Source organism: Saccopteryx bilineata, chromosome 5, assembly GCF_036850765.1.
Source record: "Saccopteryx bilineata isolate mSacBil1 chromosome 5, mSacBil1_pri_phased_curated, whole genome shotgun sequence".
NCBI lineage: Eukaryota > Metazoa > Chordata > Mammalia > Chiroptera > Emballonuridae > Saccopteryx > Saccopteryx bilineata.
The window spans coordinates 113,324,616-113,351,276 of record NC_089494.1 but is presented as its reverse complement, the minus strand read 5'-3'; the positions used below and the strand labels follow the sequence as shown (position 1 = coordinate 113,351,276).

The 26,661-nt window shown below is 44.0% G+C and overlaps 1 protein-coding gene across 4 annotated transcripts in view; it reads left to right on the top strand.

The window, feature by feature from the left end:
* The window catches only part of CCDC93 (coiled-coil domain containing 93), a 94,638-nt gene that overhangs the window by 20,872 nt on the left and 47,105 nt on the right, over positions 1–26,661 (top strand). For 2 of the 4 annotated variants that reach the window (XM_066281160.1, XM_066281162.1), the window contains exons 5-12: positions 3,532–3,630; positions 4,337–4,393; positions 7,832–7,932; positions 8,942–8,959; positions 17,024–17,060; positions 19,863–19,955; positions 20,237–20,287; positions 21,389–21,475. In XM_066281160.1, coding sequence (XP_066137257.1) covers positions 3,532–3,630; positions 4,337–4,393; positions 7,832–7,932; positions 8,942–8,959; positions 17,024–17,060; positions 19,863–19,955; positions 20,237–20,287; positions 21,389–21,475 — 543 coding nt within the window. The remainder of the gene's footprint in view (positions 1–3,531; positions 3,631–4,336; positions 4,394–7,831; positions 7,933–8,941; positions 8,960–17,023; positions 17,061–19,862; positions 19,956–20,236; positions 20,288–21,388; positions 21,476–26,661) is intronic. The other 2 variants (XM_066281161.1, XM_066281163.1) reach the window with 1 other exon arrangement.

Sequence of the window (26,661 nt, the reverse complement as noted above, 5' to 3'; positions counted from 1 at the left end):
TCTGTTCCATCAAGCTTCCTCAAAAAAGCTTCCCCGATCCCTAATCTAGAACAGTTTCCTTTTTTATATCTACTCATAAGGCCATTTTCTTTCTACACAGGGATGTTCCTTACCGTAGTTTATACCAGCTGTAGTCAAGTGTGTGGTTATTTATCTGTCTCTGCGTCCGACTGTACGCTTCATGAGGACAGGCACTGTGTTTGTATTGCTCACTGTTGTATCTAGCAGCTCATGAACTGTCTGGCATTTTGGAGGAATTCAGTTCTTATTTGATGACTAAATGTATGCTGGGAGACTTATCTCCAACCCAGCTTTTCACCAAGACTCTGAGGTTAAGTGGCTTGTGCTCTGTGGCTACCTATACTCTCTGCATTTCTTGTGTGCCTCCTAAAGAGGAGGAGCAAAGGGACTCACCTTTGTTGCCTGCATTGTGAATGGTACTTTGCACTTGATCCTAATAGTCTTTGGAGCATCTGTTATAACCGCAGTCTGAACATCTGAGAAAAGTGAGAGTCAGAGAGGGTAACTGATTTGCTTAAAGGCAGAGTAGAAAAGCAAATGTTCCAGTGTAAACTCTCTGTCTTCAAGCCTTGTACTTTTTCGGTCCACCATTCATGCAGCCACCTTGAACAAAACTGTGCAGCTCTTACAAGATAAGTCTTCTAATTCTGTCTAGATTATATAGTGTAGGTGTGTGGACCGTAGAGACTTCCTGGGTTCATATCTTGGCTCTGATGTGTGACCTTGGACAAAGGACTTAACTTCATATCTGTTAACTAATTGATAGGATAAGAATTAAGTTACCATGTGTCAAGCTCTTAGCTGAAGGACTGGCACATTTAGTAAGTGCTTTGTAAGTGTTAATAATTGTTTCTTTTGTTATTACTGTGTTGGGCATCTTCCCTGAATTAGACTTTGAATCAAATGCCATGTAATTTGTAAATTTGAGGTTGAAACTTTTACATAAAATTTGATAAAGTTTGTTAGACTTTCTGTTTCTCTGATTCAAGAAAATGTTACCTAATCCTTTTTGCAAAAACAGGAAGTAGGGACCCTATATTGACTGCTACTGACACCTCCAGCATCATCACACTATGAGCTTGTTGCCTCTTCCCAAAAACCTGCATCTCTAGTGATTAAATCTTACCAACCTTATGCTGGAACTTTAAGGGCAAAACTCGAGTCCAGATAAAAGAAGGGGATGAAAGGGAACTTATCTACTGTTAGTTTGGGCACTTTGAGTGTCTGTGAGTGAGCAGTTCCATTTTGTGAGTAGAGTGCTGGAGGGCTTTCTGTCTGGACGTGAGAGCACAAGCTCGTACTTACCCTCTTTCTTAATTTCATGGGCCTGTAAAATGTAAAGGAAAAGTGGAGGTTGACTGACAGCTGCACCTTATTTTGCCAGGCAAGGATGTTTTCTAAGGCAACAACTATCTTACTTTCACCATCATTTCCTAAAAGAAATGCCATTCCTAAAAGAATGACCCCAATCTCATAGTAAAGAACAGGTCTTCAAATTTAATATCTTTAGCATTATCAGAAAACTCACCACATGCTGGTAGTTTTTTCCTATTTTGCTGGAGACCAATGAAAGAACAGTCACAGACCATCAATTGGGAGCCATTGAACTCGTTTATGTGATTCTAGGGGCTCAGCAGCCATGTTCACACTTTTTAGTGAGGTTGAATTCCGGCCAAGAGAAAAACAGTTTACCGTCCAGCCACTGTTAGTTCTAGGTCACATTCTTTTTTTCCATGACAGACATGTGAAGCCTGTGAGGATAGGTGTGGTTTTCCTAATTCTTGGGATCTGTGGCAGAGCTTGGTCATCCAGGAGGTTCCCTCCATAGCCCTTCTTCTCGCTGGGAGCGCCAACACAGAGCAATCCGTTCTCTAAGGGAGTCCTATGACTCAGCAGGCTTTACTTTCCGTATTTGATCACACTCTCCAGGATCCAGCCAAATAGTAACTCAGTGTAGGTTTGATTAATGGAGGTGGATCTGAACAGGAACAAGTATGAAAGACCAAAAGCTGATCTCCCCATCTGAAGGAATGCGGAGCAAAATTGAGTTGAGCAAGAGTCCGCCTCCTAAGTCGTCCTGGGCCATGGTGTTGCATGGGGGTACGGTAAGGGATAGAGTAATTCTGAGTGCTGTCTGACCTTCTGTTCTGCCTCTGGATTTTAGCCAGTGTCTGAAATGGGTGGAGTGGAGTGATGGAAATAAATGGGAGATATTAATAACAAAAGAATATTCCTCATATAGTTCTTTGCAGCCACCCCTATTTTGGGCAACTTCCTACATGTTTACTTGCTAAATGTGACCTTTACTTAGACAGGCCCCTCAGCAAGCATCCTCTCCAGCTCTGGAGGAACACCGTGTTATGTGCCACATGTCTACTTGCCTAGAGAGCTGCATTTTGCCAAGTGTGACTGTGTTCCTGGAGAAACACCGCTGCTCTCCAAAAACTGCTTCTGAGATCCAGTAGCTCTCTCTGGAGAGAGAATGACCACCCTTACAGATGAGATCTGCTTCTGTAATGTTCTTCAGTACTAAAGGGAATGAGTGAAGAGCCAGGGTGGAGATGTGAAGGCTCTTTTGCTGTTAGTTTTCTTACCTTGGGAGTGTCTGGATCTCCCACAGATTATGGGGTAGGAGTGTGTGCATGTGTGTGTTTTAATTAAAGTGGAGTTTTAAGTAGGAGAAAATGAAGAGCAGCTACTTCTGCACCTCAATCCAGTAGAACTGGGAAACATTTATAATGAAACCCGTATGTCCAGTCTTCTGGTGTAGAAGACCCTCCAAGTAGTGACTCATGGCTTTGTGGCTTGCTAGCTATGGGTCAATGGGTAAATTACATATCCTCTCTGAGCTTCAGGTTCTGTAAAATGCACTTGGTACCAACTGCTTATAGTGTTATGTGGATTAAAAGAGAAAATGTTGTGAGTATCAGACTTACCCGAAACCTGGGGCTGTGTACTCAGTATACCCTATTCTCAAATCTGAATATTTGAGTTTTTTAATCTGTCAAATGAGGGGTTATATGAGGTGTTCCTTGTGTTTCTTCTCTATTCTTTGGTCTCTGGTGCAAGCAGCTCAGGAGAAAGAGTTACAGTAAGATCTGCCTAGATCCAGATAGTTGTGGAGAATGGCTCTGTTCGCATTGTGCTTCAGGTATTTGAAAAGCACTTTAGTACTTGTGATTTCATTTGCTCCCATGGCAGCTCTTTGAGGTGAAAGGAACTGTTACTCTCACCTCTGCTTTGCCCGAAGGTGGGAACTGAGTCCTGAGGCTCTGAGGTGAGGCTTTCAAGCTCCTGCACAGCCACTCAGCTCCAAGTCTCACTGGATCTTATCATCTCAGACATCTAGCTGCTGGCTTTGCCTGTAGGACAGAACACGTTGATAGTATTTCATCAACTGGTCCATTCAAATATGGTGATTGGGGTTCACAAGTTGTGCCATCTCTGAGTTGGCTTTCACCGTGGTGGTATTTCAGCCCTACTCACCACGTTCCTAACTTTCTTCCCCAGTGGCTGGTGAAGCGAGCTATAGAGACAAAAGAAGAGATGGGTGACTACATCCGCTCCTACTCTATATCCCAGTTTCAGAAAACCTACAGTCTCCCTGAGGTCAGTTTTCTTCTTTTCTCTTCTCATCCAGCCTATACCGTGAGTGCACACTTAGAGACTCCCAGGAAGGGGCTTAGTAAGCTCAGGCTCCTCTACATACCCCCTGGGAACTGAGCGTGAAGACCTACAGTTTTGTCCTTTTTGTCTCAATTTTGGTACCTGATCCAGAACTTTTCTTAAATTGCAAGGACATGAATATATTTTTATATAATCACATAAAGCTTTTTGAGAGCCCACCTGCCTGGGACATTCCTATATTAACAGTTTAACAATCATCCCTACAATAGCAACAGCTGAGAGCTAGCATGTTCTTATTGTATCCCAGTCACAGCATAGCACATGCCTTCTACTTCAGTCCTCTCCGTCGCTCCCTGAGATAGATGTTGATGTCTCATTTTACAAATGGAGAAACTGAGGGTTAGATGTTAGGTAACCTGTTCATAAGGGTTCTCAGTGTGAGCACCTGTGTGCACCACAGCACTCTCTGGTTCCCCTTTCTCTTACTCACTGTGTGAATCTGTTTCAGAGCTCTCTGCAGAGGCTCTGGCTTTTCCCCACATTTTATATGTTTCAGTCTGTTAGAAAATTAAGACTTCCTTAGGCAAAGTTATGATTTGAAATCAGTTTATAAGATAGATTTCTGAGCAGTCCAGTTGAGTTTCAGTCTTTACACAGATTTGCATAATCCCTGTGTTTTGTCTTACAGGATGATGACTTCATAAAGAGAAAAGAAAAGGCCATCAAGACTGTTGTTGACCTTTCAGTAAGTTCCCTTGCTTCTATTTTTCTGTAAAAGAACATAGATTCACAGCCTCTAAATAGCGCTTTGATTTAAATCACAAAACCGTCTTCCTGAGGTTGGTGTCTGTTGGCATTACCCAGGTGCTGACCTCTGAGGGTGTGAGGGCCCTGCTTGTCTCATGTACTGCATATTTGGACACACCAGTCTCAGATAAAACTTGCCACTGCCCTCTGTTTTTCTTAGTTCCAGCTTTAAGGGAGACATTTTCCAAACCCAAAGCCCTTCCTCATTTGTGCCAGTGACAAGTGTAAACTTTGAATACCTCCAAAAAAGCAGATTATGAGCTGGATATGGTAAAGTGAGGTTACCACCCCTACTGTGGCTTTGGAGAGGCAGAGTAGCTTCTGAGCTCTATGTAGGAGACTCTAGAATGGCCTTTGTTACCATATGCACAGTGTGTCTTAATGTGAGCCTGCTTCCCCAGCACAAGAGGCAGTGGAGAGCTCTGGGCCTTTCCAAACACTCTGGGCCGAAGCCCAGCAGAACCTTGTCAGCCCACCCCCAGCTCACCCCCAGCCTTCGTAACTGAGCTGATGGGGAAGCCTCAGTGCCTAGGTGTACATTCTCTCCCATTCAAATACTAACCAGGCCCGACCCTGCTTAGCTTCCGAGATCATACGAGATCGGGCACGTTCAGGGTGGTATGGCCGTAGACTGGGTGTACATTCTCTTCCGAGAATAATGTACAGTGTTATTTTACATGTTTTTTACTTTAAAAATAAGTATGTGGTCTCCCACGGTGCTTTCTCTCGAATGAGTAGCAATCATTTGATGATGAAAGACACAAAGTGCTTATTTACCCACCCCCCCAAATTCTCACTTTATAGTTGTAACCTGTATCTTTTCCTCAATTCCATTTTGGAAATGGGAGAACTGGACAATTTGTTTGTTTTTTAGGTGAGAAGAGGGGAGATAGTGAGGCAGACTCCCACATGCACCCAAATCGGGATCCACCCAGCAACCCCAACTTGGGCTAATGCTCAAGTACAGAGCTATATTTAGCGCCTGAGGCTGATGTGCTTCAGTGGAGCTATCCTAGGCACCCAGGGCCACACTTGAACCAGTCAGACCACTGGCTGTGGGAGGGAAAGAGGGAAAGAGGGGGAGAAGGAAGGAGGAGAAGCAGATGGTCACTTCTCCTGTGTGCCCTGACTGGAGATCTATCAGGACATCCATATGCCAGGCCACAGTGTTCTATCTACTGAGCCACTGGCAGAGCCGGGACAATCTTTAAGATGATTAAACTCTGAGGCCAAATACTATTTTCAGATTTGATGGCAGTATTAATATACAGTAAGAAAAAGAGCACATGCCTGACCAGGTGGTTGCGCAGTGATTAGAGCATCTACCTGGGGCACTGAAGACCCAGATTTGAAATCACGAGGTTGCCGGCTTGAGCGAGGGCTCATCTGGCTTAAGCGTAGGATCATGGACATGACCCCGTGGTTGCTGGCTTGAGCCCTAAGGTCACTGGCTTGAGCAAGGGGTCATTGGCTTGACTGGAGCACTCCACCCACCCAAAGCCTCATTAGAGCACATACGAGAGAAAAACCATTAAGGAACAGCTAAAAGGGCCACAACTATGAGTTACTGCTTCCCATCTCTCTTCCTGTCTCTAGCTGTCTGTCTCTCACTAAAAGAAAAAGAGCAGATGATGACAGTACTTGACTTTCTTTAAAATTTCTTGACTTTTCAAGCAATAGTTAGCTGCTCCCTTCACCACCTTCTACTTCCTCACCACGATGGCTCACACACAGGCCCACTGAGGGAGCTGCCTTTCCCAAGGTCATACAGCTAGTTAGTGCCAGAGACAGGACTAGACATCAGTATTCCTGACTCATATTGCTTTCTAGGGTGACTCAGCAATAGTCCTTTTTGGTTGGCCTAGAAACCTCTCACTTTTAGGTTTGTATTACTGTTAGGTCCTTATTAGGTCCCGATCCCTGTAATGATTCAAGTGGTAGCTTCAGATTATACAGTGAGTCGCATGAGAGGGCTCAGCTGAATGGTTGTGGGTGACTGGAGGGCCCATCAGTACCAAAGTAGTGTAGTGGTGAACCCTTGGGGCCAGAGCGCCTGGGGCCAGGCCTAATATTCTCCCAGCAATCCAGAGCAAATGATTTCATCTTTGCTTCTTCAGTGTGAGAAGTATGAGTAATAATTACACAAAGCCAACATTTTCATTGTCAGAATAAAACGTCCTTGTAGCTGTTGGTTTCAGTATGCTATGTTTTGGAGTTGATTCTTTTTTTAGGAGAGTTCAGTTTTCTGCCTTGGGTCATTGACTCTATCAATGGTAACTAAGGAAGATAGCAGTTAAGCTCAATTAGATAGTTCTGCTATAATAGCAGAGCTTAGTGGAAATTGAAGCAGATGCAGTAATTGATGTCATCTGGGATCATTATATTTTTCTGCTTTCCCACAAATATATTTTATGCTATTTCTATCTTCCTACTTATAGGGACACCAGCAGCAAACACGGGAATATTTGCGGTGGCAATCTATCAGAACAGCCCTCCGGCATCATCTCAGACCCTGGTTCATTCCTTTTCCAAAAAACTGTTGAAATTATATAGTATATGTTACAGAAAGTTTTTTCTGTATGTTTGAAATATTTTATAATAAAAAGTAAAATAACAATAAACAGCCAGAATTATCAAGGGGAACAATTCTAATTAGAATAAAAATGCCACTATCTGGAGAAAGCTGACAGGGTTGCTTGTCCGGGTGGTGCCCAGGTAGAGATTAGATGCAGTGGACTTTGGTGGTGAAGAAAAGATCCAGAGACACAAACTAGAATACCCCGCTAGCATACACAACTGCCAGCTTGGCAGTTAAAAGGACATTTGGGAGAAAATGACAACCCAGGTCATCTGGGGGCGAAGACCATCATTAATTGAGCACATATTACATGCCATATACTTGTTTAGAAGGTGTGTGTGTGTGTGTGTATTTCAAATAGGGAAAAGGATAGACTTAAATTGATGACTTTGTGGAACTTGATTTTCCATTCAGAAAAAAATAGCTAGACCCCTACCTTTCACTATACAAAAAAAAAAATCTGAATAGATGAAAAGGCTAAATATAAACTATAAAAGTAACAAAGAAGTTCCTTCACAAGCCCTGGAATGAGAAGCTACAAAGTGATTGATAAGTTTGACTATATAAAATGTTAAAATGTTGTAGGACAAAAAACACCAGTTGAAAAGCAATAGATTGGGTGGAAATATTTGCTACCCATATAAAAGTCAAAGGAGCAGAGTCCTGAAGGCAGCACCCTGAGTGCCCACTATTGTAATTGGAAAAGACACTCTCCTGGCTGGCTGTTTGCATTAGACAACCAGTACTGGAGGAAAGCCTCCTCAAACTCTGAACTCCTCTGTCTCATTCATTCCTTAGGATGTTTACAAGCCCCGTAGAAAATACAAACGCCAACAGGGAGCAGAGGAGCTGCTCGATGAAGAATCTCGAATCCATGCTACACTTTTGGAATATGGCAGGTATGAGTGGGATTTCTTCATTGGGATTAATTTGGTTGGCTTTTACCTGATTAGTTTACCATTTTGGACCCAGGATTTCTGGCATCTAAATCTTTTCTGTCTAGCATTGAGTTACCCAAGTTTTTAGGGTAGCTTCCCTGATGATGGTTGAGGCCTGAACTCTGAAACTCCTCTCTAGAAATGTGTGTAACTGTGCTCTGGATTGCTCTCCTTGTGAGTTGGGAGTTTGGGGCGTTTGTGGAGACCGGGGATTGTTTGCCCTTCATGTCTCTGCCCTTTGATAAAACCTTCAGGTAAAGTAGAATGTTCAACACTTTTGCTTTAAGTGTTAGAATAATAGTTTGGGGGTTTCTTGTGAAGAATTTTCCTGAGTAGGAAAATGAAGAATTTGGAAGTAGTTTTGTCACTTCTTAAAACACTTCTAGTTTTTAAAAAGCAATTCTTATTTCATATTCTTAGTTTTTACCTAAAACTCAAATAAGGCCTGACCGGGCAGTGGCACAGTGAATAGAGCATCGGACTGGGGCGCGGAGGACCCAGTTTCGAAACCCCAAGGTTGCTGGCTTGAGTGTGGGCTCATTTGGTTTGAGCATGGTTCACCAGCTTGAGCATGGGGTCGCTGGCTTGAGCGTGGGATCATAGACATGACCCCATGGTCGCTAGCTCAAGCCCAAAGGTTGCTGGTTTGAAGCCCAAGGTCGCTGGTTTGAGCAAGGGGTCATTTGCTCTGCTGGAGCCCTCCTGTCAAGGCACTTATGAGAAAGCAATCAATGAACAACTACGGTGCCACAGTGAAGAATTGATGCTTCTCATCTCTCTCCCTTCCTGTCTGTCTGTCCCTGTCTGTCTGTCTGTCTCTCTCTCTCTCTCTCTCTCTGTGTCTCTGTCACACATACACACACACACACACACGCACACACAAAAACACAAGTAAGGAGGTACTTCTCCCTGAAGTTTTTGGTTGACGCTGGGTATTAACCTTTACTTATGTCCTGCATTTTCTACTTAGGGTAACTGATTCCTTGATGTGAGTATATCCCCCTGCGCTGCTTCCTTTCTGCTCTGTGCTGGTTGCTGTGTGCTGCTCCGCCTCATCACCCAGCCCTGTGTGTGGTGGCACTAACAGCACTGCCACTCGCTCCCCCGAGTGAGCATCTGATGGCGCCCCCTCCAGGAGATGGGAGAGAAACACATGGATACTAGGCTTATTGGCTTAAGTATTCTGTCTTTCAAATTGCTATTGCTACTACTTTTGTTGTTTTTTAAGGGGGTTGTGTGGAGTCAAGTCCTTCCTGTCTAAGAATGAAAACTAGTCTGTTTCATTCAAAAGAAGTTGTTAGTTCTGGCCCTAAGCTGGTGTGAGGGCTGCCTCCACAGCTTGCCGGTTGCTGCTGTGATTTGAACTCTTTTGAGTCAGGCATCATCAGACCAACTATATAATATGCGTGGCCCAATGTGGCACAGTATAAAATGAAAGTGCAGGGCCCCTTGTTAAGAATTATTAATAATAATTAATTATTAAGAATTTCAAGACAGCAAAACAACTAAATGTGGGGCACTTCTGAGTGTGGAGCCCTTTGTGACAGATTACATGCCCTGGGCACTGTGAGCGGGTCTTTCCAGCTGAGCCCCAGCGGTGGTTGGGCAGGTGAGGCTGTTCTGGGTGGGCTGGAGCTGGAGGGGAGAACTTGTTTGTGTCAACATGTTCCAGAGCCCGACAGCACTCAGGGCAGTGTTGTGGCTTTGGTAGTTTGTATTGGTCAAAGCTCCAGTTTTTCCATTACCATGGAAACACCAATGTTCCTGGGGCTGAAAAGGAGTTGGAGATTCAATAAATTTCCCACCTCATGGAGACCATGCTGACAAATCTCAATTTTTTTTATTTTTTTTTTGAAATTCTCATTGAATTCACATTGAATTTCATGCATGTGTCATAGATCAGTGGTTTTCATCCACTCTGCGGACTGGTGATGGTCTGACAGAAATGTCATTCTGGTCCGTGAAAGAGGTAACCACCCTGATGTTATATGAAGACTAGAGTTTATATAGTCATTGGGTCTATAGTCTTCATATAACATCAAGGTTGCTTTCTCGTGATCAGGCACCAGTCTGTGTACTGACAATTGAAAAACACTGTCATAGATGATCGTTGTTATCACCATGTGATGCCTGGGTGAATTCGGGACCTCCCTGCTCATCCTCAGGAGTGCTTGGGGCAGTTTGATGCCAGAGCCTGGCTTGGTTCTCTTCAGGGAAGGGAGTAAGGTACAGGTTTCATCTGTGACTCTTTGCATATTTGGAGTGTGATAAAGAGCAAGGTGTCTCAATACCAACCTCAGTTCCTGCTGGTGTTCATGCTGACCTCTAAGCCTAGATAGATAGGATGGAGGATTTGTTGATTTTATTTTTTAGGAGAGGGATTATTTTGCTTTCTTTTTAGCTTTGCTGATAAAGAATGGTGAGTGTTTGAGAGATGGGGAAGTAAATATTTATTACATTCTTATAATTTATTTGGTTCATTTTCCTTATTGAGAATGATAAAGACAGCATTCAAAAGGTTAACAAATAATGTGCCCAAGTCAACTATTAACTGTTAAAAACTATTCAGAGCCTCAAACTAGGACTTGAAGTCAGGTTCCTTGGACTCCAAAAGTATGACTTGCCTGACCAGGCGGTGGCACAGTGGATAGAGCGTCAGACTGGGACCCAGAGGACCCAGGTTCGAAACCCCGAGGTCGCCGACTTGAGCGTGGGCTCACCAGCTTGAGTGTGGGGTGGAGTCACTGGCTTGAGCATGGGATCATAGACATGACCCCATGGTCGCTGGGTTGAAGCCCAGGGTCACTGGTTTGAACCCAAGGTTGCTGGCTTGAGCAAGGGGTCCCTTGCTCTACAGTACCCCCCACCCCCCATCAAGGCACATATGAGAAAGCAATCAATGAACAACTAAGGAGACTAAGGAGCTGCAACAAAGAATTGATGCTTCCCATCTCTCCCTTCCTGTCTGTCTGTCCCTATCTGTCCCTCTCTCTGTCTCTCGCTCTCTGTCCCTGTCACAAAAAAAATAAAGGTATGTCATTATCATTATCTACAAATATTGTTTGAGTCTCCAGTGAGAGTTTGGTTCTTGATTTTAGAAAGACAGGCCCAGTCTTTGTTGTTTTGTCTGAGACTAAACAATAAGAGAGTGGTTATTAATCTGATAAATAAAATGGATAAAACTCAAAGCCCCAACAAGTGTATGTTTTATTCCCTATTCTGGGGAAGGCCCCTTCCCTCTTTTCTGACTATTAGACTCTTTCCTCATGGTCTATTGAGTACTCTATACTGCTTGGGGATCTCGACCATTAAATGTGGATTACATAATCACATGAAGGACTGTCAGCAGTTTGTCCCCTGTAGAAAGCAGTAAATGTTATTAGGTCCTAGCAGTAGCAGCAGCAGCAGCAGTAGCAGATTTCAGTTCTAAAATTCCCTTAAGTATAACCTTTAGATTCAAATGACGATTCTTTCCTATTAGTTACTTGTCCCTATATTCTCATTTCTCCTGTAACTAGCCCTCTTTCTAGCCCCTGTATGCGAAGCCTTACCCATTCTTCCTTCCCTTCTCCCTTCAATCAGGCTGGACCTTTGCTGGCTGTGGGACTCCCCTCATGGATTTTCACCCTCCATTGCTCATCCTCACCTAGGAATCCACATCCCCCATCTTCCATCGGTGCTCCTGTCACGCATCAGCCTAGGCCCACAGTGCATCTGGCTGGGAGGTCAGCATCCCAGCTTCTTCCCCCTTCTTTGACTTTTCATTTGTCAAATAACACTAGAAATTGAGCTATTATGGTTCCAATCAACCTTTAGGAGCTAACCTAAACACCTAATCACAGGTTAAAACTGTCACTGTAGAAAAATGTATTTTACGTGCAGTGTATTTTACTTGCAAGTGGACTTTGAAACCCAACTACTAGCATGCTGCAGTTAGCCTATTCTACACTGTTTGAGGCTTGATTTTGAGTTGTGTTGAGTCATTCTGTACTTAGTAAATGAAATAAGACATGTCTCTCCCAACCTCTGTCCCACGTGATAGTAAGGCTTTTGTGTGCTCATAGAAAGTATTTAGTAAATGAATGAACAAAGAGCAGGGTTCACAGTCTTTAGTATTAAGGGCTTTCTTAAGCCCCTGTTTTGTTCACATTCCAGAGAGCTTGATTTGCCCTGGGCAATTGTTCTTGAAGATTAGTTTGTTTTCTAGAACTGTGATATCCAATAAGGTAGCCACCAGCTATATGTGGTTATTTGCAATGTGACTAGTGTGGCTTATGAACAGAATTATAATTTTAAGTTAAATATAAATTTTAAAACTCATGCTTGACTTACTTATTAGAATATGGTTTATTGTCAGAATAACTTGAGTATTATGAATCTACTAATGTAAAGTTATATACGTGGCTCTCGTTTTATTTCCTGTGGGCTCCGCTGTTCTAGAAGATGCACATCCTTGATGTTCAAGACTGAGTAGTGGGTGTAGGTAAGAGGTGCTGATGGCGGCAGCCGTTGGCAGAGCTGGTGAGTCAGAGGTAACCAGGGGAAAGGCAGGAACACATTGAACCACATGGCACTGCTGATCAGGCTGCTCTTGAGAGGAAAGGTTAGGGCTGACTGGGAAGAGGAGAGAGGCTGGCTCTAGGATAGAGCAGCATACCTGGGGAGGGTGAAAGAGAAGTAAATGCTTTTGTAGTGGAAATAAATTGAAAATCTCCCTGCTCTTTGTAGGGAATGATGGGCCCTAAGGGGATATCTCTTTTTCCTGGTGAAGCTTGAACATAATTGGAAGAGGAAAAATAGGGTACACAGTGTGGCAGGCATTAATGGGCAACAGAAGACAGGTCTTGTCATGGAAGCATCGCCATCATGTCACATGGAGAAGGAAGCCTTTAGAAAAATCACCTGGACTCTTCCTTCAGCAAACCTTTATTGAGTGCCAGCTGTTAGGTTGGCCGGAGAGGTAGGCTATGCAAGAATTCACTAGGAGTGGAATGCTGAAATAGAAAAGTGGATTACTTTCCAAGAGTGGAAAGGGCCGGGCTCTAGGACAGTAGCACCGGCTCCGAGACAGGTGGGGGTTTGGCATCTGTTGGGTTTTCAGGAACAGTGTGCTTATCGTCACAAGACAACTGGGCATTGGAGGGCAGTTTGGTTCTGTGGTTGTCCAGCTGCAGTAGGTCATTCAAGTTATCTTGAGTGATGGCAGTTGTCTTGGAAGCTGCAGGCGGCTTAGCTTATACTCCTCTGTGTTTGTAAAACAAGGTTAAAACTGTGTCAGGAGGTTAGGTTAGGAGTCAGAGATAGCTTTCTATCCTTTAACTGCTGTGTGCCGGGCACAGTACTGGGTATTAGGGATACAAAAATGAATGAAGCTGTACATGAATATATGTAACAGCGCTAATCACAGTTGCTAAAATGAAAGGACACAGATGTCCATCAGCTGATGAGTAGATAAACAAAATGTGGTTTATCCATAATGGGATATTATTTAGTCAGAAAAAGGAATTAAATACTGATTTGTACTACAAAATGGATGAACCTTAAAAACATGCTAAAAAAAGCTAGACATAAAAGGCCACATATTGTGTAATTTCATCTATTGGCAAATTCAGAGACAGAAAGCAGGTTACTGGTTGCCAGGGGATGGGAGAGAGGGAAGTGGTGCTAACTGCTGATAGGTGTGGGTTTCTTTTGGGGGTGATGAAACTATTCTGGAATTAGTTAGTGGTGATGCTCGCACAAAATAGTGACTACACTAAAAACCACTGAAGTATATATACAGTTTACAATGGTAAATTTTATATTATGTGAATTACACCTCTATTTTTAAAATGTAGAAAGATAATGAAGCAAATACTACCCTCCTCCACCTTGCCCCAGGAGCTCAACAGGCAGATTCCACAGAACATAATTAGTCTACACAGTAGGATGAGTGCACTGCTGGTATAAACACAAACAGTAGATGAGGGCTCTCTGCCTGAGGGCATGTCCTCTGCCCTTTGCTCTACACCAGGGGTCTCAAACTCGCGGAACAATTTTGTGCGGCCCGCAGACTAATCCACGAAGTTCAAAATATTTTGGATAAAATTAAGTAAGCCTAGGGGCCTACTTGTATTTTTCATTTCTCTAGCATCCTAGCTAGATATTAGCTTAGTTAACAGCAGTTGTGATGCGAACTACAGTTTCTGGTCGTTTTGTGACACTGAGTAAACTGCATGTACGATTGTGCTTGTTGTACTGATTTTTTTTTTTTTTTTCAACTGCAGTGAGAAAAGTGTTGCGTAACAGTTGCCTTTTGTAGACCTAGTGCGGCCCGCCGAACGGCTGTGACCTTGCTCTGCGGCCCACATGATGAGTTGAGTTTGAGACCCCTGCTCTACACAGACTATAAAGCCTGGAAAGCAAATACTCAAGGTGCAGGGACACTTTGGGATCAGAAACTTGGTGAGATCCAAAATTGGTCAAGGATCCCTGGTTGAGAACACACAAAGCCTTCCTGCTAGTTCCAGCAGAAGGATTAGTTATAAGGGTCCATAGGAAGGCTTAAATCATGTTATCTCGACTGAGTCAGGGCCATCTCCCAAGCACCACATTAGAACAGGGCTTCCAAGGGTGCTGCTGTACTCCACAATCAGAAAGCTGCTTAGCGAGCAGCCTGTGGAATCAGGAAGCTGGGCTGCAGCTGCTGACAAAAGACCACACTACTTCTGCCAGAATCAGGAAGCCACTGTGACAGCTGCTGGCCCCCAACCAGGTTACTTCTACTGTGAGCCACACCGCACAGTGAATCCTTTATGACCTCCCTCTCTCCTCATCTAACTGTTGTACTTTCAAAACTCCAGCAAAGGCATCTGACTGATGGAAACTAACTGGCATTCGGAACCCTATGTACAAGGGAGTATGAAAACTAGAGTTTTTGTTTCCAGCCTCTCCACTATAGGAAGATACAATAGATATGGACTAAGCCAATTCACAAATCTGCAGTGAGATCCATTACAGAATGTGGTAGATACCCCAACTTTAGTTTCTGTCTGCTGTGCTTTGGGCCTGTAGATTTATGCCTAATGGATGGGCACATTGTGCCCAGCAGTGAGTGACTGGTTTCCCCAATTGTATGACAACCTATTGCATGTCAGGTGATACTTTTGGCTTCTTGATTTCTGTGTTTTCTTTCACTTGTGTTAGTTTTTTTATTCAACATACATTGGAATGACCAAATGTAAAAGTAGCATCGATGCTGTAAAGTCAGTAGCCACGGCCACCATCACAGCCACCTGGCCCCGTGCAGGTTCATATTGTATTTGAACAAATGGTAATGAAACAACAGAGCCAAGAACTGGTGGGCCATTAACTTTAATCCTAGCTTGCACCCGGCAGGCAAGAAATACACACAGTGGGAAAACACTTCCCTTTCCATTCAAGGCTCCCAAAGCCACTGACTTATCTGAGTTTCCTAGAATCAAAGGTCTCACCAGCCTTATTCACCTCTGTTCCCCATCTCCTTCTCTCTGCACAAACTGGCTTCTCCTTTAACACTCCACCATCTTGGCTGCTTCTCCTCTCCTCCACGTGACCTTTCTCTGCTCTGTTCTCTAATGCTAATCTCAGGAACCAAGAGAGAGCAAGCTCCTAGTCTGCCCCATTTTATAGTATAGAAATCAAAACCTTTAATCCAATATACAAACAAGGAAGTCTCTGATACAAAGTAACTTATCTGAGGCACAAATGGGATTCCTCATAAGCATGCACCACCCCCTATCCTGCAGTAGTCAAGGATGTGGGGAAAAGCTTAGTCTTAAAACTAAGCCTTAGGTTATAAGGACCCTGCCTGCTTACAGCCCGTCCCTCACATGCAATGCAAACTATAAGCAAGTAAACATATATATCATACTTACCAACTTATTTGACCAACAGATGCCCTCCAGGAGAATGATGTAGACATGCAGATAGGTAGGTGGGCATGATTACCTTCTGGAACATGGGGGGACACATAGAGACACAGGATGGATCATCCAGGGCAGAGTGTCTGCATGAGGAGGCTTTGGAGCTGAGGTGCAGGAGCATAGGAAAGAGAAGCAGAAGACTGCAGTGTGTGCAAAGCTCTCTGTTCAGGCAGTTTGATGCACAGGAGCATGTATGGTGAGCTACAGGAGGTGAGGCAGAGTGGTGGTTAAGCGGACCATGGAAGGGAGCTAATGAGAGTGTCCAGGAGGTCCTGTTTCATCCTGAGGGAGGTGGTGGCCACTGATGAGTGCTGATCAAGCCAATGGGAAGTTGAATAAGAATGGGGAATTGAATAAGAGGAGGAACAAGTGAAGCTGGAGGCAGAAGACCAGGTAAGAGGCCAATGCACTGATCCAGTAAGTAAGGCCAGAGTGAGAGCCCTTGGTTTGTTTTTCTTAAATGGTTGACTGTAACTTTTATTTGCCTATAAATTATTTAAAGGTAAGTGAGGTTGGGTATTTTACACCATGTTTTTTGTTTTAAGTTGAATGATTTTTGCATTGTTTTACTTGCTTTAAAAAATAGATTTCAGAGCTAGAAAATAAACTTATTTTAACTAAAGTGCATTTGTGAAGTTCTTTGACTTTAAAGTTGAGTGATGTGAGTACAGTGTTATTGGCGAAATCCTTCAGTTATGCTTGAGAATGAAAAGTGGGTTGGACTGGAGGTTGTGAAAGTCACTGTTAGCATGTTTAGCTTGAGCAAACACATTCACATTTGTTTCTACAGGTATTTGTAAGGCTTTTAGCTTCAACTGTGTGTCTGAAATGCAGTTTCTTCTTCGGAGAACAATGGTTGCACTTGCAGAGAATGTTGCACTCCGGACTATCTATGAGTTCCCATTTAAGTATTTAAGTGATAAATAGGGGACTGGCCCTTCATTCAGAAACAGTGGAATATGTTTGTGGTTTAGGCACTTAAAATATTTCTCCAGTCACCAAATAGCCTCAATTTGCTTTTCATATAAAAATCCAATTAAAATGTATATGACAGATGTCATGTGATTTTTTTTAATAGTAATTGAACTTCCCTTTTTTGTGGCCTGCAGGAGATACGGATTTAGCCACCAGAGCAAAAAAGAGAAGGTAAGAAAAGCATAGACAATGGGAGAGAATATTTGAGAGACAGGGTAACCCTGCCTTTGCCTCTGTCTGACACTGACAGGCTGCCTAGCAGGCGTGAGAAGGCAGGACTGCTGCCAGCCAGGCTCTGGGCCTTGGGCAGCCCGGGGCTGCAAGGATGTCCCCTGGCCGGGGAGCAGCAGCAGCCTAGTCCCGGGGCTGGAAGTGAAGGGTGACTGAAAGTCATGGCCCCAGGGTCAATCCTCTGGATTGTGATAACTCTAAAAGTGTGAAGGTGATGTCCACTGCCGGACCCTGAGCACCTCTCCCTGCGTGAGAGACTCTAGACGGATGCCAGCAGATGCTGACAGAGACAGAGCACAGGTATACGCTACACGCCTGCTCTGTAGTAAGGTGTCTAGTGCAGAAAATCAGGTAAGTCAAGATGGGTTCTCTGACTTCTGAAAGCAGTCTCAGATTTTTTTTCATTTGTGTATTTATTAATGAACCTTGATGTCAGCCTCCGGGCATGCCTGTAAATCTCACAGTGCCCAACCTTTTCTGCACTCTAGGCCCTTTGTTCAGAGTTCCTGGTGTGGTTTTGCACTTGCTCCTCTGAATGCATCCATAAGGAAGATACTTATTCCTGTGTTTCTCAGGTCAGAAAGCTGAGGCCCAGAGAGGCCAAGTGATCTGTCCAAGATCACACAGCTCCTTAAGTGCCATAATAAGAGGATGAATCCAGGTTGTGTGACGTAAAGCCTGTGCTCTTAACCACTGCCTTTTAAATAATAAGGTGCTAACTAAAGTAGACAGTGGCCTCTTAAAAGGTAGAGTTCTACATCTTGAGGTATATTAATAATCTTTTTTATCATTCCTCACCCAGCCCTCAGGTTTTCCTGAATGGGACACCACTGTTTCCTGCCCCCTTTGCTCTGTCTGCCTTCACACCCTTTAGGTTTTCTCTCAGGAGGCCATCCCTGCTGTGTCCCCTCTGTGTCCTGAGTAACTGTCTTTCTGTCATCAGAGGGTCCTGGTGGGGACTAGGGGCATATGATCCAACAGCAGACTTGCTGGTTTCAGATCTTCACTTCATCCCTTTTCTGTGTGACATTGGACAGTATGCTTAATCCTTGTGCCTTAATTCAGCATCTATAAAATGAGGGCAGTAATTGTACCACCATGTAGCATTGTTGTGAAGATTAAAATGTAAAGGACATAGAATGATCCAAAACATAGTAAACATCTAATTCTTCTTATTTCATTAGCAATCAGTCATGCACTAATTATATCTTTTTTTGGTTTTCTCATTTATTTTTTTCACATTTGTGTTTTCACTCCACTAAAAGTTATTTCCTCCAAAATAGGGTATATTTTAGGTTTCAGTATGTCATATGGCATCTGGTATATAAGAATTTTATGTATACATTTAATTTGATGTGTAATTTAAGTCTGAAAATAATCTTTATGCATATGACTATATTCTGAAATAAGGCAGTTTGATTATGGTTGGAAAAATCCTGAGATGAAAGAGTATTCACATTGGGCCTGTCTTGTCATTCTTGTGTTCGATGACACATCTGAGCTGGAAGTTGTGTCCTCTGTAACTATACCCAGCAGTTGGGAGCTCAGGCTGTTCCTCAGGATCAGTTTTAGACTTATTGTAGAAAAGCATTCTAAAATTGGGATGGTCTGAAAAGGGTGTTTGAGACCAGTCCTCCCTTTCAACTCTGGATGACCCTGATATCCACAGAAAGTAAGCCTGAGGTTACCCAGCTGGTAGATGGCAGAGATGGAATTTTTTTTTTTTTTTTTTTTGCATTTTTCTGAAGCTGGAAACAGGGAGAGACAGTCAGACAGACTCCCGCATGCGCCCGACCGGGATCCACCCGGCACGCCCACCATGGGGCGATGCTCTGCCCACCAGGGGACGATGCTCTGCCCATCCTGGGCGTCGCCATGTTGCGACCAGAGCCACTCTAGCGCCTGAGGCAGAGGCCACAGAGCCATCCCCAGCGCCCGGGCCATCTTTGCTCCAATGGAGCCTTGGCTGCGGGAGGGGAAGAGAGAGACAGAGAGGAAAGCGTGGCGGAGGGGTGGAGAAGCAAATGGGCGCTTCTCCTGTGTGCCCTGGCCGGGAATCGAACCCGGGTCCTCCGCACGCTAGGCCGACGCTCTACCGCTGAGCCAACCGGCCAGGGCCCAGAGATGGAATTAAAGCCAAGAACTCAAGACTTCAGCCCATGTCTGTGGGACAGTAGTTAATTCAGGTATCCTGAGTGTGGTGTGTCACATTTAGAGCCACAGACTGGATCAGAATGTGGAGCTTGGTCACCAAGGGAAGCAGTTTAGATTTTTATTCTTTAGGCCAGTGCTTTTTGAGCTTTGTTGACTTCAGGTTTCATAAAACAGTACTTAAACCCTTGACTACCTGCAAAGCACTCTGATACGTTCTTTTCTGTTATTTTATTTCATCCGTTTAGATTAGATGCATGTCCCACTAGTAGGTCTCAATTGGCAGTTTAAAAAAACTCCTTTAGGCATTGATCTGCTCTGGAAGGCATTAAGAAGGGGAGAGTTCCCATCAGAGTAAGGACGCGTCCGGCAAATGTGTACTGTTTGCTCGGGGTTTAGTCAGCAAGCAGTTCAGTGATGGAGACGGGCCCTGGCAGGGCCTGCAGTTCGGCCTGCCTGCTCTGCAGTCGGAGCAGAAGCTCAGGCCCTGGACTGTCAGGGGCTGCCAGACTAGGCCTCTTTGCAATGCTGTCCTCTCTCTACTGCGTCTCCAAACCTGATGCTCAGCTCTTTTTGCATTTTCCCTTCCAGGCTGAGGACAAGAAAACGACACTTCCCACGGGGCTCTTGACTACAGAAAAAGCTGATGTTCGTGAGGAAGATGAGCTTCGAGCTGCTGAAGAGGTGTGTGGCCCATGTAGACCCCTGAGGTTTCTGTTTCAATCATTTGGGAAGATTTCCCTTTCATCCCAGCTTGCAGAATGGCCGGGCGCTTTCTCAGCCAGATGCTATCAGTTGGCCTTTCTCACTCTTTCCAGCTTCCTCCTGTCACCTCTCATGAGGCTCACCACGAAGCAAGGTCAAGTAAAACAAACCGCAGATTTCACCGCAAAGACCTACTGAGACACATTGCATAAGTCTCACACCATCAGACCCACTCACTGCTCCTTCTTTCCATCCCTCAGCAGCGTATCCAGTCCCTGATGACCAAGATGACTACCATGGCCAGTGAGGAGGTGAGTGAGGTGGGAGTGGTTGTGGGGGAGGCTGTAGTGTGAGGTGGAGACTTTTTTTTTAAAGATTTTATTAATTGATTTTACAGAGAGAAGGGGGAAGAGTGAGAAGTATCACTCAAAGTTGCTCCACTTTAGTTGTTCATTGATAGCTTGTTATATGTACCTTGACCAGGCAAGCCCAGGGTTTCAAACCTGTGACCTCAGCGTTCCAGGTTAACGCTTTAGCCACTGTGCCACCACAGGCCAGGCAGAGGTGGAGACTTGGAACCAGCCTGCCTGGCTCTGTGGAACTCCTTCCCAGGGGGACCCCCCTTCTTCAGAGCCCTATCTTTACCTATTCAGCACTCAGCATTTCCTGTTTCCCAGGGAGCTTTCTTTCAGAAAGCTGTTTATAGTGTTGCTACCCATGGGGACCCCTGGGAGAAAGACTTGAAGGATCCTTGTGAAGGCATGGTGTCCCTCTGGGACAGCACCAATATTATGAGGCTCAGCGGAAGAGCCATGGTGCGGTCCTGCCCCTCCATAACCATGAGTTACACCCCATGCCACGGCAACCAGTGTCTTCTGTTCTCCCTTCCTGTACCATCTAGGGAGGAAATAGAGTGCTGGGTTTAGACTGGTCTTCTCAGAACTGAGGGCCTCCAGAAGGTTTAACCAGTGCTTTGAATGTATCCTTCCTTTGGGGGATAGGAAAGTTCTGTGGTAAAGATATTTTAGGAGTTCTGAGATTCCTCTTCTCCCATTTGTTTTTCTTTTTTTCTGGGTCCTTAGCCCACCAAGCTCCCTGTAGGCTCTGCATTGTGACCCTTAGGAAGAAAGACCTTTGGATGGGATATACAGGATGAAGACTAGGTTTGCCAGAGGTACCCCAGGTCCTAAGGGAATCCAGCACAGTTAGCGGAGTGACTCAGGAGGTGGAGAGAGGCTTCATATTTGTCCCGAGGCTTATTTTCTCCCTTTCTCATTGATGAATGCGTAAGCAAAAGCCAGATCATCTTCTCCCCTGGGAATATTATGTAGTGTGCTCAGTGCTCAGTGTTAGGTTTTACAGTTCCGGGAAAGACAATGATAGCCCTGAGAACACCCTTCCTGTGATTGCAGAGTCATCTCACTGCCAGCTCCGTGGTCCAGATCGTGGGCCTGTGCTCTGCTGAGATCAAGCAGATTGTGTCTGAGTATGCAGAGAAGGTACGTAGGGGCCTGGCTGGAGTCCGCCTCGGGTAATGCCCCAGGGTTCTGTCCTTTCTCTCTGCACCCTCCCCCAGCCATGATGGAGGCAGATTGTAATCTATCAGCCCCCTTTGTCAATAACACATGCGTCACACAAAGCCATTATTAGCTAAATTAATTTCTTTGCAGTGCCTAATTTTCTGTAAGTATAAAGAGAAAACTTGTCTCTGGGAACAGTTATCGCACCTGATAAATCTATGGCTGAGGTAAGCACAGGCATTTTCTCTTCTCTACCAGGCTTCTTACAACTTGGGCTCAGTCTAGTGATTGGGCTGAGGGATGAAGCTTGGCCACTGAAGGATAAACCCCATAACTCAGCCAAGCCCAAGGCAGATTCTTTTTTGTTCCACTTTATTAAAAAGGTACAAAATGAACAAAAGCCTGAAAGTCATATTTCAGTGTTAGATTTTTTTTTTTAATGCTGAGAATAGGCCTCAGGACCTTGACTATCTCAGGGAGACAGTGATTAATCATCTTACCCATAACTGATTTAGGCCTGGCTGAGATGCAGTAACAGTAAAATCAGATTTACACGGCATTGTTTCATCTTTCCATTCCTGCCATACTCATCCTGCCCCCTGAAGTGTTCATGGCTATTGAAGCATCCACTTTGCTTTCCCTGTCTTGGAAGCCTTGACAAAAAGTTATCTATGCTCCAAACCCTGGGCAATATTCCTCTGAAGTGAGCACACAGATGATGTAACTGGCAAAGAGGTAGCCCCTGTAACTGGTGTTATACTCGGCTGTAAACAGCAGGTGAGCTTCTCCCCCCAGGTAAACTCAGAAGACGTGAAGGTGTGGTTGTGTCCTTTTAGGGTAATCTAAGTCCTTTCTGGGCAAACCTCATACGGCACTTTGACCACTCTCACCTCTCCTATGTTGTAAATTGAAATAGAGGACACTGTATTTTATGAAAGTTGGATTAGAAAACCCATGTTAAGAAATATTGACTTGGGGGAGGAGGGGACCAGAGATCTCTGCCCCAGACGGTTGAAACTGGCTTACTCACTGTCTTGCTCAGAAGGCTAGAGAAGTGAAATTAGAAGTAGTTTTGGAGAGGTCTCTTTCCAAAGATAGGTAATTTTACTTCTCAGAGAGAATTGGAGGTCAGGAGTTCACTACTTGGTTATATGTGTTGTTTCCATTGAGTAGATCATAGAGCATTAAAGACGATGGTTTTTAAAGTCAGATTGCCTTTAGTCCGAGTCCCATATCACAGGTATTTCACATTTGTATGTTATCTGCCAGTACTTGTCGCTGATACCATACTTGTCCCTAGTCATCACAGAGGTAGAGCACAGTGTAGTTAATTAAACACAGCACTTGGAGTCATCTCTTGGTTCATCTGTTTCCTCTGCTCCCAGCTGTGTGATAATGACCAGGTTACTTAACCTCCCCTTGCCCTAGTGTCTTCATTTGTAAAATGAGAATGTATTGATGTCCTTGCAGGGTGTTGTAAAGATTAAATGAAATGTACCCAGAGTGCCTAAAATTGTGCCTGGCACATTTTAGCTCTTCAGCTAATGTTAACCTTTATTTACATCTTTATAGTCTGCATTGTTTTGTCTCATCAAATCCTGAATATTTTCTGTTTTAGCCTACATGATTATTTGAATGCTAGATAATCCGTGAGTTGGCAAAGCACAGTTCATTAAACATTTCTCTATTGTTAGACTTTTAAGTTGTTTCTGTTTGCCATTGTATATACTACTGTTGTAAAATCTGAATAGTTTCTGCTGAAAGGTTTCCTAGAGTTGATGATTGGATTATGACTCCTCTGTGTTGCCTTGCAAATAAGTTGGAATAGTATAAAATACTATCAGTAATGAGGGGCCAAAGACTGCTAGGAACACACTGGTAGGTGAACGAATTGCATTAGAAAGACTTAATGGATTTAGGCCTGTTTTAGGTCATTTGGGGGAAAGTTCAAGAAAGTAGGGCTTTGCTCCATGTTGGGTTCCTTAAGGAGGGGCAATTCAATACATGGGCCTCTAAATAAATCTTATACAGCAACAAAAGATGATAGAAATGTGAAATCTGCACCAAATAAAAGGAAAACCCTCCCAGTTTCAGTAGGATGATGTGGCAGCATGTATGCATGCGCAGATGATGATGTAACACCGTGTATACAGCGGAGCAGCCCACAGCCATGCCAGTCGAGATGTGGACAGTACAGAGGAAAGTTCAGTGTGTTCTGTTGCTCGCTAAATTCGAATCCGTGACCAAAGTGCAACGTAAATATTGACACATTTATAATGAAGCGCCACGACATTAATCACTTAAAACAGAGAATCACAGACATTATTCACTCTGTTACACCAGACGTCCTTACCCATGTGTGGCAAGAACTTCACTATCGTTTGGATGTATGTAGGGCAACAAATGGAGCCCACATTGAACTGCACTGAATAGGTATGAAACTGGGAGAGATTTCCTTTTATTTGGTACAGATTTCACATTTCTATCGTCTTTTGCTACTTTCCTGTGACTGGTCAAAAGTGCACCAAGACTTTATGGACACACTGTATATGATACAGGGAATGAATCAAAGTTGAAGCTATGTACTTATATTAGCCAGTATCAGGGGGTGTTTCCTCATTTGGGGGATCTGGACAGTGTTCATGTTTTTGTCCATGTTCTGACATGATTACAGAATGGCCTTTTTTGCCCCTATCTTCATGATATTGTCTGATGTTGATGTTTTTTGGAATTATGTTGAACACCAAGGCCTAGTCTAAGTCTAGGCCAGCTCCAGCACCATCAAGACCTTGCTGAGGCGAGCTTCCTCTAATTTTTGTCTTTTACCTATAGTAATTACCTATTGCTGCATAGCAATATTACCACAAATGCAGTAGCTTAAAACAACACACATTTATTAGCACATAGTTTGTGTGGGTCAGTAGTTGGATACCACTCAGCAGGGTTCATTGCTTTATACTCTTACAATGGAGGTGCAGAGAGCTGAACTCTCATCTGAGGCTCAGCTGGGGAAGGATTCACTTCTGAGCTCATGTGGCTATTGGTGGCACTCAGTTCTTGCTGGCTATCAACTGGAGGCTGCCTTCAGTTCCTTGCCATATGGGTCAGTTATTTCATCAAAGCCAGCAAAGGAGAACTCTTCTTCATAAGACACATTACAGATCATGTAACATATACATGCAATCACATACATCCCATCACTTTTGCTGTTCGCTTGGTTAGAAGCAAGTCACAGGCCCCACCCATATTCCGGGGAGGTATTACACAAAGGCCTGAGCACTAAAAGGCAGAGATTATGGGCCATTTTAGGGTTGTCTGCCACGACGTGTATGTTTTTCTCTTAATCTTACTGCCATAAATTGAGCTGAAACCAGGCACTGGCAGTTCATCTAAAAATCTGTGCCCCTGCCTTCAGGGTGTCCGTGATGAAACCCGTGGAAGTAGAGATGGGATTGAGGATGCCCAGGAGGGAAGCAATCAGTGGTACCTGGATGAAACTCAGATTAGGATAAGATCAGGATAGATTTTTGTTTAGTGAAGAAAAGAGACAAAATAGTCTAAGGAGGATGAAAATTATTTTGTGACCAAGGAATGAATCGAGCAGCCTACCTGGTACCAGTGTTTAGAAAGTCAACAGGCATTGGGATATAAAAATGAGAGTAAAAAAATACAGGCTTCTCTCATTTGTAGGGTTCAGCAGTTCTTATGACAATTAAACGTGATAAATAATCCACAGGTGTTAAAGCAGGTCTCTGAGCTGTGTGACAGTGTGATATGGGTCCTGTAAAGATCAGGAAAGAGGAATGTGAGGAAGCTTCCAGACATAGAATTCGTGAGTGTCAGTAGGCTTTCGGCCAGGGAGCACCATCTCGCTTTGTTCCCTTCCCAGAATGTGCTAGGTGACGTCCTGGGGCTGTGTTGGTGCTGATGCCTAATATGCCCACTATATCTTAGCTTTTGTTTCATAGGAAAGGAGAGTCTATTACTGTGCTTTGCAGAAAACTAAAAAGCCTGACTATCTAAGGAACACTTCTCCTCTGCTGACCCCCACTGAGCCACAGGAAAGGGGATGAAACTGGGCCAGGGAGGTTACAGGGTTCCTAGAAGGGCAGGAAGGGACTCACCCTAATGCTATGTACTAACCAACCATACACCATTTGACCACTTGCACCAAATCCTTCCTTGGTCGACATCTCCCTGAGACAGAATCTTAGAGGCACAGATCTGTCTTGGGGAATCAGAAGACTCTACCCTGAGTGCCTTCTTTGTGCCAGGTACTTTGTGTACCATTATCTCATTTAATTCTCAAAACAGTGTGCTGCTTGTTTGTAATCTTCTCCCTTTTTCCGTCATTATACTGACTCATAGGCAGTTGAAACTGTTTATGTGTATATGGACCACATTTCTCTGTTTGCTCAGAGCCTCAGCTGGGGCCTGACAGCATTGGTGCTCAGTACATAGGAATGTGATATTCTATCCATTTTTCAGATGAAAGTACTAAAGGACAGAGGTGTTACGTAACTTGTTCAGCACCATGGAGCTATTAAGTTCCAAGTTTGCACACAGGACGATCTGACATGAGACCTCTGTTTTGGCAAGTGGAACAGCCTTAGGGGGAAGTGGGGAAGGCCTCGTCTGCCATACTTCCTCTGCCTTCCAGGCTCGTGGTGACAGGGCCCTTAGACTCTCCTGCCATCGGACTCCACACCTTGGGCTAAGTGGAGAGAAGAGGCCAGGTCATGTTGAGAGCTAAAAACAGAAATGAGTAAAAATGAAAATGGTACATCCCAGGCACTCATACACAGTAACACCTAATTGTTGTACTGTGGAAGTTTCTCTTTGCAATAAGTGAGTGGCTTTTATATTACTGGAAAATACCACATTAAAATATTCTCATGTAACTCTAGGGTGTAGAATCCTAGCCAAAACACTGTCAACATCTTGATCATATTTCCATGATGAGATGAATTTTGAGTCATCACAGGACTTATTTGTATAAAGATTTTTTTTTCTTATAGGTTTTAGAAATTTTCTTCTTTAGCAGTTAAATTCGGCACCATTGCTTCTGCCCTTCTGATTCTGAGGACCACTCTCTGGCAGTTAATTGGAAGCCTGTCCTCTGTCTTGAAATATCGTTCAAGGGCACCTAGAGCATCTGGGGTCGT